This window comes from Neoarius graeffei, chromosome 9 (assembly GCF_027579695.1).
Source record: "Neoarius graeffei isolate fNeoGra1 chromosome 9, fNeoGra1.pri, whole genome shotgun sequence".
NCBI lineage: Eukaryota > Metazoa > Chordata > Actinopteri > Siluriformes > Ariidae > Neoarius > Neoarius graeffei.
Window position 1 is genome coordinate 632184 of NC_083577.1, and position 13827 is coordinate 646010.

Below are 13827 nucleotides of genomic sequence, written 5' to 3' on the forward strand. Positions count from 1 at the left end.
GACAATTTTTCTTTCCAGAGTTCTTGAGATCTTACACTTGCGTCCACGACCAGGTTTGTTCTTAACCGAATTTGTCTCCTTGTACTTGGCAATGATGCACCGAACTGCAGTTCTGGAGACTGTAAACCTCTTCGAAATGGCAGTGTAGCCTTGGCCCTTGTCATGAGCTTCCACAATCTTTTGTCAGAGTTCAAGACTTATTTCTTTAGTCTTCGGCATTGTGACAAATAGCAATCCTCCTCATTCATTCAAATGCCCTGTTCCTTGGAGTCCTTTTAAACTGTTGAATGGAGCCAATTGACTACAGGTGTTGCTAGGAAGCCAATTGATTGCACAGGTGTTGTTTAAAAGCTGATTGGTTAATTAACTGTTTTAAAAGCAAGAATCCACATGGGGGCTAATATTTTTGACCAACTCATTTTTACCATATTTCATATAAAGACAGCCTAAAACTAATTTCATACTCCAAAATGCACCACAAACATCTGAATAGTACTGGTGATTGTGTATATCAATTTTTATCAATGCTTTAAACATTTAGAGGATATTTGGGAAAATATTCCAAAATTTAAGGGGGGCTAATAATTGAGTTCAACTGTACCATTCCCTGACTTATGGTCAACACACTTCCCTCATTTGGTCTGTGTTTCTCTTATCTTTCCCATGTTGGATTTTTTCTTAAGTGCACTACTTTCTCTTCTCAACAGAAAACACAATCTGGACCCTTCCTAACTGACAGCTTGGTCTTTAATCTAGATTTGAATCTGCCAACAGCAGGAGCATTTTAATGTCCTCTGGGAGTTGGTTCCATAGCTGTACTGCATAGTAGCTAAAAGCTGCTTCACCACACTAACAGATGTAACACACTAAACCATGTACAATGTTAACACAAACCTAAAACATGAACAAAATTTGACTAAAAAGGTACATTTACCATGCATCAGGGCAAAAGTTCAGCTTGAACATGCAAAGAAAATCCTTACTTGAAATTGCATCATGTTCAATAATGGAGTCTAAAATCTGTCCACCATTGTATATTGAGAGCAAAATATCCAAAAGTTGCTTCATAATTTATATGAAGCTACAGCATAGTAATTCTGAAAGTCAGTCACTGCTCTCCTGGAGGGGTTGTCCAATTCTTATCTATACACAGCTATCATCTGACCAAGTTACACTGCATGTTCAAGACACAATTAAGCCACTTTTGGGAATTGGCTCCACCCAGTGGAGGTTATGGCTCAGTGCACTACATTGTTAAACCCTCTTCAGCGTGGAATACTGCTATTAAAGGTCATATTCTGGACCAATTTCAAGTTGCTTTATATATATATATAAAAAAAAAAAAGCATGTCCCTTTACACTCAACCAGAAGGGTAATTTTGTACAAGGCCATCTGTCTACAGCACAGGAATCCCAAGGGAGTCTGGAGCCTGAATCATGAGGTTATCTGCAGAAGCACGAGCTTTGCACAGTACAAGTGCACAGCCTGTGTAGACCAAGCACTCATTTCTCTGTCTGGTCTTTTGGAAAACTATGGAGTACTAATCCCATCAAGATGTGTTGCTACACCCTACAATACATCTGTTCACCATTTTAGTAATTACATAACATTGAAATTTGCAGAAAACCACCAGGTCATTTTCTCAAGCCAGCACTGACGTAGGATTCAGAGGGAGGAGTCCCACAGATGACTGATTTTCGTGAAATGTTTGCCGTGAAATCCAAATGGCAAGTTTTCAGAGGCAAATGGCTTGATTTCAACTGAGTTTCTCTGGTATTGCACAAGGTTTAAAAAAAACCCTCACTGCACAGTGTTACATATTTGACCAAAGTTTAATATAAAATAGGAGAATTACATTGATCTTGCTCCTGAACTTAACCATGATATGCCCTTTAAAACCCCAACCATGGAAAGAAAAACAAGGTTAGAATTATGCAGTTACAGCTTACCTGCAGGTATTTCCTTTACACATTTATTCATAGAGAGACATAGGCCAGTAATCTGATTATTTACAACACCAACAAATAAAAGGACTTCCATACCTCCACAACACTGTCAGACAATTGAGCCTCAACCGGGGGGTGCGCGTGTGTGTGTGCGCGTGTAATAGCTCAGTAGGATTTAAGAAAAGAGAATTAAACAGGTCTGTGCCCATCTCAGTGTTTATTCATTTAAATGGTCAGTGTTTAATCCTCCACATGAGAATGAGAGATTACAGACAGGAAGTTACTCTCGTTTCAACTCATAGGGTTAATGATGGAGGGTCTGCTGATCAGTGCAGAGGCAGTTTTAACTCCTTCCTCCCAGGGTGTGTTTATCAAACAGGTACTCAGCCATACGGTTGTTGGCGGCATCCATCTTTGTGAGGTTGGTGATGTGGTCACCCAGTTTTTTTATGGTCTCCACCTGCTCATTCAGGTAGTGAGACTCCAGGAAGTCACAGAGCTGATGGACAATGAAGAAAACGGATGCAATAAGTAGAGCAGTCTCACCCTCAACAGCCAACAGGAATCATGATCAGTTTAACATTCTCTCAGCACTCACATGAGGATCTCCATTATCAGTGGAGAGCTTGTGCAGGTCCAGCAGAGCCTGGTTCACAGTCTTCTCCAGCTGCAGAGCACACTGCATGGCCTCCAGTCCACTGCCCCACTCATCACGCTCTGGTTTCTGAAAGGGCACACACCTGATTATAGCACACATTACAAACACCTCTTCAGGTCTGATTTAGGATCAGAGCTCAGGTCATTTTAAACCCTCACAGCAGGAACCAGTAATTTTTAAAAGCCATCTTCATTTGAGGACCACTGTTCTGTAGCTTAGATCACTATAGAAGCTTAAACAAGCAGCCACACTTTAAACAATTAAAAGATCACCTACATATTCTCAAAGAGTTTTAGTGATGCTAAGAACGGGGATCCCTGGGTGTGGCCACTTGCACTGAAACCACAGCCCTCCCATTCAGACACCGTTTACCTCTGACAGAACCATAAAATTAAAGGCTCATCATTTCAACCCTCTCAGGTCATCAGCTTCTCTACCTGAGAAAGCTAAAACCTTAAGGGTCAATTTAAAATAAAATCCCTCATGAGGGAGGAACAGTGTGCTGACTAAGCAGTTTCTTCTCCCATCAGCCAATCTATATTAATCTCACCGCATTAAAGCTCTCTCACACATCCACGCTAAAGACCATGAGATTTTTCTCTAAAACCTGAGCTCAAGTTGTTTTCCTCCTCCAGTAAACTTCACAGCTTCATATCCGACACCGGGGGCATTTAATCATGGAGTCACCACTTCAGTGTCGCGCTGTTTGGGGCAGTGAATGTGCTGAACATTCCCACGCTCTAATGGGGCTACAAGTCAGATTCACAAAATGCACAACACAAACATGTGACCTTTTAACCATGGGTGTAGCAGATGTGGGGTACACGTTCCCCACACTTCCCGTATTTGTGCCCTCTGTCCTCTGCACTTTGTACAGCCATTACAACCACTCCATTCATCAACATGTGGAAATGCGTTTTTTCCGAGCCGCCTCTAAACGCATCATGAGCAGACTGAGCTAAGGTGGCAAACAAACACCACTGTCATGTGTGATCAGAGACACTTTAGAAAATATTGTACGAGTATCTTTGGTGTGATTCAGATCTGGGCAGTGCTTCTGTATGTTCAGCAAACCAGCCAAGAGGCTAAAGACTTGAGTTTTTTTTTTTTCCAAACAAACTGTGCAAGTTGAGTAATGCTGTTGAATGTAGATAACGTTTAGCTAAAAAGATATAGATGTCAATTTAATTAGTTAAGCTAGCTAACTTGGAGGCGGTAGTAACTAGTTACATTTACTCCGTTACATTTACTTGAGTAATTTTGGATAAATTGTATTCTTGAGTCGTTTTGTTGCAAAGTACATTTTACTTGAGTAATATTATTCTAAAGTAACAATACTCTTGAGTAATGTTACTATTTTGGCTACTCTAAGATTACTCACTTCTGGGTAGGAAATAAGAATATAGATGCATTTGTGTTCCTTTGACTCATGTTTGTAAAGATTTAGTTTATTTTTGTGGTAGGACAAGTACATGAATTTGATTACTGTATTCCTAATTCTTTTGAAAATGTTGCTTTCCACATTTTTTTAAATCTTTGCTACAATAGAAAGAGCAGGGTGAGAGGAGACAGTGGACCAGAGGCTAACAGGGACAATTAAGCAGGGTCACAGGCGGTTTTAAACAGGGGCCAGTGCCCCTGTAAAATTGCTCCTGGCCCCTGTGCTGAACAGATAAGATTTATTAATGTCGACATACGCTGGCTCGAAGATCAGAACTGACATGATGGCGTGTTCTACACGGACTCCTTAAAGCGCTACACGCACACTTGCCTGCAGCAGAAAGACCAGCACCAGCACTAATTGTAAACTTTGGACGTGAGATAAGCTGCAGTCCTGCAAGGACTAGGCTACTGCAAAGAGGCGAAGGAAAATTATTCAATTTCGTAACGTGTTTGCACATATCCGTGTTTGTTGTTCACTACAATAATAAATCCATTTTATTGCGCTCTTAAAAGTGCGTTGCACAGCAATAAGTAGCCTAACAATATTTTTGGGAAATGGGTAAAATAACCAACAGCGTTTAACCTTCTTGTAAAACTCGAATGGCCTTGTGATATGTAGAGGCTACATTCCTCTCCGTTTACTTTAGTATAGGCCTACTATAGGCCATCATGAAAAGGAGCAAGGACATTATGTCCTTTTTTGCCCCTGTTGGCAAAAAACAGTAAGGAAGATGAAGATTATGCAAGAGGAGAGAGAGAGGTGGAGAGAGCACAAGAGGTGGTGGTTGGAGAGGTGGAAAGTGAGGCATCTGAAAGGCAATCTGAGAGTGAGGATGAAAACATTCAGGATCAGATTGAGGGACAACCAGATTCACCACGCATATCAAGTACAGCACCATCAGGTTTGTGATGTTGAACAAATGTGTGCGAGTAGCCTGGGAAATCCCATGCTGCTTTGCACAATCGTTCCGATCTGAAAAGACAGCATGGAAACTATGGTCTAAAGGCTCGCCTGAGTTAGGGAGCCAATCAGAGAGTGGGGAGGGGTGGAAAGACAGTGACGCGTACTACTCGACAAACGGAAGCTTGTAGTTTATCTGGGACTGTTTACAGATCACATTTAACATGGCGGCGAGCGATACGAACCAAACTTGATCAAGCTTTAGACACTGTTCTGAATAGTTTAGAGCGAAAGTTTGCTTTTAAAAAAAAAAAAAAAGTGTTTGGCTTTACAGTCTCTTCGCCGCTCTAACTACGTCACCAGGTACAACAGCCATGATTGGCCATGGGCTACGTATACGCCAAATGACAGACATTCGCAACGTCCAATAAACAGCCGTTGACAATCGTACACCACACCTCCCCTACGAGAAATTCAATAGGCGGATTCCAGACCATATTTCACTTGTGATATGGTCTGGTGTTAACCAGACTAGTGTGCGAGCAGTGTCGGCCTACAATTCATATAGCCTACCCTGAAAGTGTGAAGTCTGAATAATTAATAAATATAAATAGATAAATTAATAAGTGAATAATGTTCTCAGTCACACTCATTTACTGCATTCATCTTTCTCCAGATATCAGCAAGTGCTTGGACGACACTCCAGTGCAGCCACGTCTGAAAAGGTTCATTGTATGCAAAAACAGAAATGTTATTTTACAAAAAAGAGAAACATGGTTAAGATTTATTGAGCACAATTTGTTTTATGTTTAGGCTATTGAGACAATGTCTATTGCATTGTATTTATGCTCAACGTACTTTGTTTTGGTTTTAAATAAACTAAACAAAACATTTTGAACGCTTAAACATTGCCATGTTTTGTCCTTATATATGCCCCCCTGAAAAAACACTGGCCACACCTCGGCCCCCCCTAGTAATTTTGGTCTAGAACCGCCACTGGTCACAGGTGAGAAGAGAATATAACTAGCTATATCACTACTACTATTAATTCTACTTACAAGTTTTACTTTATAGATTTTGACTTTAGAGGTTGATAGTACATCATTTTAAAGAATGAAAGTCGGTTCCCTGGTGCTGTGCTGTTTGTGGTGCTCAGTAGACCTCTGAACAATATCACCCTCACTTCTAAAATGACTACACCCCTGCCTTTAACCCGAAACGCACCCGAAAGTCCCGCACTGCTGCTGGCGGAGCGCCTCCTCCTGAGAGTCAGATACAGGGATGAGAAATAAAGCGCTGCGCTCTCACCTTGACGTCCTGGAGGAAAACGCGGCCGCCTCTCTTGTTCTGGAAGGACACAAACTTCTCCGCGTGCTCGCGCTCCTCGTGCGCGTTCTCTCTGAAGAAACGCGCGAAACCCTCGAGCGCGACGTCATCGCGAGTAAAGTAGCAGGCCTGAGGTAAAATAATAATGTAAACAACCGAGCCGTAAAGCACAGAAACACATCCCACACCCTCTCCGCCAGCTCTCCACCTCCAACCCCACCGCACTCACACACACTCTGAGCTCCTCACCATGGAGGTGTAGGTGTAGGAGGAGTAAAGCTCCAGGTTCACCATCTTGTTAACGGCGGCCTCGCAGTCGCGGTGGTAGTTCTGACGGATCTGAGAAGTCTCCATTTCGGCTGGTTTTAAAACGCAAAAAAAATAAATAAATAAATAATAATAATAATAGACCTTCTGTTAAACGCCGAATAATAAACAGAATGCGAGCAGGAAGCCGTTCCGTTCAATCACTGTTAAAGCAAGAACCTCCTTCCAGATCTGTGCGGGGAACCGACCGCCTTCTCATTTATTCTCACTGTGGCAACGTGACGCAGAGACAATCAGCCAATCACATAGGAGAATTTAACCACGCAGTAGGCGGGGTAAAGCCACATTGGCTAATACAGACTGGTACTGACAAAGTCGTCAGTTTATTTGTTTCGCACTTTGACCAACAGAAATTGTCGCAAAGCAGCTTCACGAAAAAATATTGATTGATCGATCGATTGATTGTTAAAATTGTATAAACATGATATAATAACATAATAAACTATAATACAATAAAGTGCAAGCACTTATTTATATGGTGGTCCAAAAGGAGTTACATGATCAACATGGGAGCAAAAGTTAAAGTTTAAAAGACTTAACTTTAATTTTATCCCTAATAAATTGATTTATCCCTTATGAGCAGGTCTGAGGCGACGGTGGCGAGGAGAAATTCCCTCAGCCGACAGTAAAATAGTCAGGAAAAGTTTTGTTCCTGAGTGAAGTGTGATGCAGCAGTTTTGTTCCTGTGCTGTGTGAAACCCACAACGAGGACTATCAAGCTCTGGTTTGAGGGTGCTGATTCCACTCTCCAGCATCAATAGGTCGTATTCAGTCGCGTACAGTGGATATAAAATTGTACAGATTAGATTAGATTAGATTAGATTAGATTAGATTAGATTAGATAGAACTTTATTGATCCCTTTGGGGTGCCTGGGGACTGGTGAAACACGACTGAGAAGTGATCACAGCTCACTGTAACTGCACGGCCAGGGAAGCAGTTTCGTGCTTGTGAGCTCTGTCTTTGTGTTTCAGTGGATGATCTCGATTATCTTATCTCTCTAATTAAACGTAGGAGCCCAATCTACATCATTGTCCCTGTAAATATTTTTTTTTTTTATCAGGACGTCCTAGCAAAATGAAAGCATGCACATTAGTTTACAAGATGACAAATCACGATCAAACAGTAAACCAGGCATGCCACTGGGGATATCTAAAAAAAAAGAATGTCAAGCCAGGGGGTGTGGGGGCAGGCTATGCCCCCACTGGGGTGCAGGGGCAACGCCCCGCTGGGGGGTCAAGGGTGCCGAAGCCAAGACCTTTCCACAGAATTCATAGCACATATTTAAAAATTTGAGAAAACTTTTAGAATAAAATGCATGCAAACTTTCAAATTACAAGAACATCATTTTTCACACTTTCAAGAAATCTCATGACCACTGAGGGGTATTTCATCTGACTGGCTCCACTCCTCTGACTAGTGGAGGGCTACTAAAACTTATCAAACATCATGACCATGTTTGATAAGTTTATTTTCAGTAAATATTACTGAAACAGGATAGCATTTTTGAAAATTAGTTAAAACAAAAACAACGTACATTATTTCATAGCTCATAACTATTATATTGCTGAAAAATTACACAAGTTGGCAGCATGCTTTTTCTTTGGTGGTTCACTGTCTGAATGGTTGTGATCTAATCATAAATAATATTAAATTTATTTATAATATAAAATAATTAATAATTTATAATATAAAACAGAGATATAAAATAGGAAAGGAAAAAGAAGAAGAAGAAGAAGAAGAAGAAGAAAAGAAGACAAAACTTCAGTGATGCTGAGAGTTTGCGCACTCTGAGTTGTGTTTTAGTGGCTGTTATCTATTATACTCTAAAGGCATTCGCTTACTGCTCGCATCTTCACATGATTGGCTCGAGATTTTCTATGAAGCTTTGTTAAAGCGTACACCTGGCATGCTCTGGGATGTGCAGGAACTCAGACACCCTGCTTACCACCAGCCAAGGCCACAGAAAGGCGATTACAGCATGTGGAAAAACAACTCTTCTCAGTACACTAGGCCACTTGAGCTCAACACACAGAAACACAGAGAACAGGAATGTTCATTCACTAAATTTCCTTCACATTTCCCCCCTTTTTATCCTACAGGATAATAATTGCTAAAGGAAAGAAATGTACACAATTTCAGTGGTAAGAGTTCTCGGAGAGATTCGACTTAACACGTCATTGAGTGTACAGGGATAATGCTAAGGCTGTTTTGTAAGACATAGACGTCTTAAGTTAATGCTAGCAAGCTATATACATAGATCAGGAAACAATAGAACAGAAAAGCAACCACAAATGAGGGTGTTTTAAGCTAGGGCTAATTTCATGTCAGCTGTGCTGATGTCGTCAAACGGTGGGTTATAGTCTTTGTGTGGGTTTGGAAGCCAGTCAGGCAAGTCGTCTGGGTCTATTTTCACCATCTGGTAACCAATATTTGTCAGCTGCCTCTGAAACACAGACATACAACATTGACAGAAAACAGGGAGCAAACATAGCATCACAATCACTAAGCCCAGGACCAGTGTGGTGGATGGAATCAGAGTCTTACATCCACGAAACCAACGCCACCAGCTGTCTTTGACTCCTCCATGTTCATCTGCTCGTAATTGTTCAGCAACCTTGCGCATCTCATTCAGTGCCTCAGTGATGTTACCGAGTTAACCCTTGTCCTTCTTGACATTTGTTGGTGCTCAGAGGGCGGGCACACCCTATCAGCCCTCGTCCCACCTCACCAGGACTTGGAGGAAACTCGAAACCCTAAGACTTATCTATCGGCTAGACACCGAAATGCTCTTCCCTATTGAGGGTGCGTGCGTGATTGATGTGATACTTGCACTGTTCCATGCAGTGATGCCTTTCTTCCTCACACGCTTTACCAGTGTCCGGGTCACTTAGGCCTTCCTTTTCCTCCTGCTCAGCTGGTTCAGGAACCCTCCTGCAGTGGCTAGTGTGGATCCACATCACTCTGCCTGTAACCTTCACTGCCACTGGGGTCGTGAGCAGGACCTGGAATGGGCCATTCCACCGTGGCTTGTTCCACTTGGTTCGTCAGAAGTCCTTCACCACTATACAATCCCCTGGTTGTAGATCCCTCAGCGGGCTTGGGAAGTGCTTCTTTTACCTGTTTGTGGATAGATTTCAAAGCAGAGGACAACGTTGCACAGTAATTCAACATTGCATCATCACACAGTGTGGTGTCCAGCAGTGTTCCTTGGTCTGGCCCTATCCCCATGTTGGGTACTCATCCAAACAGAATTTCAAATGGGCTTAACCCATATTTAGGCCTAGTTTGCATCCTCATTTGTGTGAGTACTACAGGGAGGACCTTTGTCCATCCTAGCCCTGTTTCTGCACAAGCTTTGCTTAGTTTATTTTTAAGGGACCCATTTTCCCTCACTAAGTGTCAGTTCAATTAAGTCCATTTGGAGATGTTCAAACAGTTTGTCTGGTATTAGGTGTGCTGCTTGAGTTAGTTTGATACCTTGACCTGCATTATGTTGTGCACATATCAAGCATTGCCTGCAAAATTTCACAGTGTAATTTGAAAACCCCTTTATGAACCATCTCTTTGTTACTTCTGCTACCATCCCCCCTTTTGACACATGGGTGAGCCCATGGGCCAATTTTGCATAGAAAGGGAACATGTGTTTTGGTAGACAGGGACGGCATGAGAGACAAACCCAGAACGAGTTTGCAAAGATGCAGCCGGCCCATTTCCAGACTTGTCTCTCGTCCTGGGTGGCAGTGCTCTGAAGGTCCGCTAGCTGTAAACAGGGGGTAGAAACCTGAGGAAAAGCAAGGTTAGAGGGTGAACTGGAAGCTGAGGCTGCACACTTAACTGCCGCGTCCGCCCTGGCATTTCCTTGAGACACAAGATCAGTATTGTTAGTGTGGGTACCACACTTGCACACAGCAATGGCTCTAGGGAGTAGAATAGCATCCAACAACTCAGAGACCAGTTTATGATGTGCAATGGGAGATCCTGTGCTAGTGAGAATTTGTGTTTCCAAATGGTGCCAAAATTGTGCACAATGCCAAATGTGTACCTGCTGTCCGTAAAAATATTGACAGATTGCCCTGCAGCCAATTTGCATGCCTCGATAAGGGCACAGAGCTCTGCGGCCTGCGCCGACAGGTTTGAGAGCAGACACGAAGCCTTGAGGATCTGAGACTATGGCAAAACCTACTTTGTTCTTTGTCGTCTCTGGGTCTCTGGAGGCTGAACCATCCACATAGAGGACCATGTCTGGATTTCTCAAAGGGTCGCTCTTTAAGTCTGCCCTGGGGGAACAAAAATCATTAGTGAGAGCAACACAGTCATGTGGCTCTCCATCGTCCTCTGTCGGGAGAAGAGAGGCAGGATTCAGAACAGAACAACGTTTCACAATGATGTTAGGCATATCAAGTATGACAGTGTTATACTTTAACCATCTTTCTGCTGACAAATGTGACATCTTTTTCTCCAACAGAAGCAGGGAGACAGCATGTGGGACCAAAAGAGTGAGGTTAGAATACCCCACAATATTTCTGGAAGCAGTTACCACCTTTTCAGCTGCAGCAACTGCATACAGGCAAACAGGAATTCCAGCCGCCACTGGATCCAGCTTGCTGGAGAAGTAGGCTACAGGTCTTACTCTATCCCTGTGCTTCTGCAAAAGAACAGAGGTCATGCAACCCTTCTTTTCATTTACAGTTTGAACAAATGGTTTATTGGGGTCAGGCAATCCCAGTGTGGGTGTGGTCTGCAGAGCGCTCTTTAGGGACGTCATGTGTGCATGGAACAACCACAGCATTGACTGCTTGCAGATCTTGGACAAACCTCCACTCATCGGGCTGGGACGGTTTTCTTGCCTTCTTAACTGGGAAAATAGGAGTGCGCACTGGAGAGTCCTGGCAAGGGACAATTACACCTGCCTTCAGCAATGAATCAAAGACTGGTCTCATACCTGCGATTGCTTCTGGTTTGAGTGGGTACTGGGTCTGTCTAGGCCTGAAATCTGATTTCAGATTTCAAAACGGAATTTGGAACGCCTGCCAATTCGGGGTGCACCTCTGCTGGAGTTATGCCTGTGGAAACAGAGACAAACAGGCCACTATGGCCGGGGTCCCCAGGACCCTGGTCAACAGTGGCTAATATTACGCTGCGCTTAACATGCACACACATAGCATGACTTTGTTTGTAGACCCCAAGCTTTTGGCAAAACAACACACTAGGTTCCTCTGTTTGGGACCATTCATTGCCATTGGCTGCGCACTTCTTCACCCATTTCCCCACATCTTTCCAATGGCCGGCTCATGGCTTTGCTAATGAGACATGGGGTATGGAATTAACAATGTCAAAGAAATCATGCTGGCAGCAGCCGACCTCAGAGTCCTCTGACACGAGGCCATGCATTACATGTTTGAGAACACTGCAATGAACATTGATGCAGCTGTTCGGACAATGAGTAAAATGGACCTGCACAGCGCAATAATGTTTAGACCAATATGTAGTTTTGAGGGTCAATCTTTCACGTGCATGGGGGTCTGCAAACCAAGTCTTTTCAAACTCTACATCTTGCCCTTGGTGAACATGTGCTGTGCAATGCAAATCTTCCTCTTTCATATAATCTGTGTCAACTGATGAGCTGTTCAAGTGTGCGAGCTGTACAAGGTGTTTGGGAGATTGTGCGAGTTGATCTGAGCAGAGCCACCAGACATACACATACAGGGGGCTTCCAAGACCATACCGTAAACCTCACATTTCACTTACTTCAATAGTTAGTCCATCTGGAGTGGACGTGAGATTTACTCCTAATTTGCACATTAAATCGTGTGCTAACAAATTTACTGGACATGTATGTGAGATGAGGAACGAGTGGGACGTAACTATTCCTCCCTCGCTTTAAGACGGGAGGTTGACTGAGAAAGTTTCAGTTACAGGTCATCCTGAGATGCCCATCGTCTGAATAGAATTTGTGCTGAGCGGTGGGTCTACTGGAAGTACCCCATGTTGTATGACTGAGTGTCCCGCTCCAGAATCTACTAAAAAAAAAAATCAACACATGCCCACATACAGTGAGGGGCATACAAGGGAGTTTAGAGAAGGGAGTAGTTGTGTATTTTAACAAACTTAATGCAACTTCAGGTGTATCTATTTGGACTGGTGTATCGGGCGTTTCTGTGTAGTCTTGCTGTTGCATGCAGGTTCTGCTACTAATGTGTTTAACATTATGTGACCGTTCCTGTCTATGTGTATGTATATCATCAGGGGTGTGTGTGTGTTACCTCCCCTGTTCTCTGTGCGGGGCCTGTTCCCAGAGTCCGCCCATCAGTCTGCTTTTCTGTACTCCTCACGGGGCCTCTGGCTGCTACTGTGGAGACAATCTCAAGCAATGTGTCCCTTCTGATTGCAGTTGTAGCACGTTGTGCCTTTTATCCAGGACGGGTCACCCCAGGTCATTCTGCCTTGGCCCCTACCTCGACCTCTTCCTCTTTGTCCAGGCTGAGCAGTCTGGAGAAAAGTGAGAGTGGCGGCGTGTAGGTCTTGGTCTCTTTGTGTTGACTTTGTCTTCTTCTCTTTCAGCAGCCTTTCTGCATTCACAGCGTACTGCTCAATCTTGGTGAGGCTGGCAGTTTCCCACAGGAGACAGAGAGCTGCTTTACTGACTTGGCCACTGCTGGATTCATACTGTTCAGGAAACTGTTCTGCAGGTGCACTTCCCAGACCTCAGGAGTGCCTTCCACTCCAGCCAGGGTCACGGGTCTGGTCAGGCCACTGTGTTTCTCGTGCACGGCGGTGAGACGAGCGAGAAACGCTGACACCACTTCACCATCTTCTTGCTTACACATACTGATCTTAGTCATGTCTATGTTCAAGGGAAAAGCTTCGATCAGACGAACACAAAGCAGTGAGGGTATTTCTATACTCACTATTGCCATCCGCTGGTCGGCTTCTGGCCACTCTCTGGAAACCTTGCTCCAATCTATACTCATCTTGGTCTTGAGTAGGCGGCGAAGTTCATGGGTTGTTGGTCGGAATTCTCTGCAAAACATCAACAGTTTGTTACCAAATCTCTTTCCTCCTACCTCTCTCACATTGGGAAGAGAAGCCATGCTTTCCTTGATATCTGCTGTCATCCAGGGTCTGTGGACTAGAAGCACGCTGTCAGCTCCAGCCACTTCCACCACTGGAAGATGAAGGACTTCAGACTTTAGGTTACAGCCTTGTGGACCCACTGGTGAGCAT

General features: G+C 43.5%; 1 protein-coding gene across 1 annotated transcript; it reads right to left on the minus strand.

The window, feature by feature from the left end:
- Nucleotides 1–1908: 1908 nt before the first annotated feature.
- On the minus strand, nt 1909–6661 carry LOC132891111 (ferritin, middle subunit-like). The gene is made up of 4 exons (XM_060928574.1): nt 6525–6661; nt 6258–6404; nt 2546–2671; nt 1909–2446 (listed from the first exon to the last, which is right to left on the minus strand). The coding sequence occupies exons 1-4, from the start codon at nt 6627–6629 to the stop codon at nt 2291–2293; spliced, it is 534 nt and encodes a 177-aa protein (XP_060784557.1). The 5' UTR covers nt 6630–6661; the 3' UTR covers nt 1909–2290.
- Nucleotides 6662–13827: the final 7166 nt, after the last annotated feature.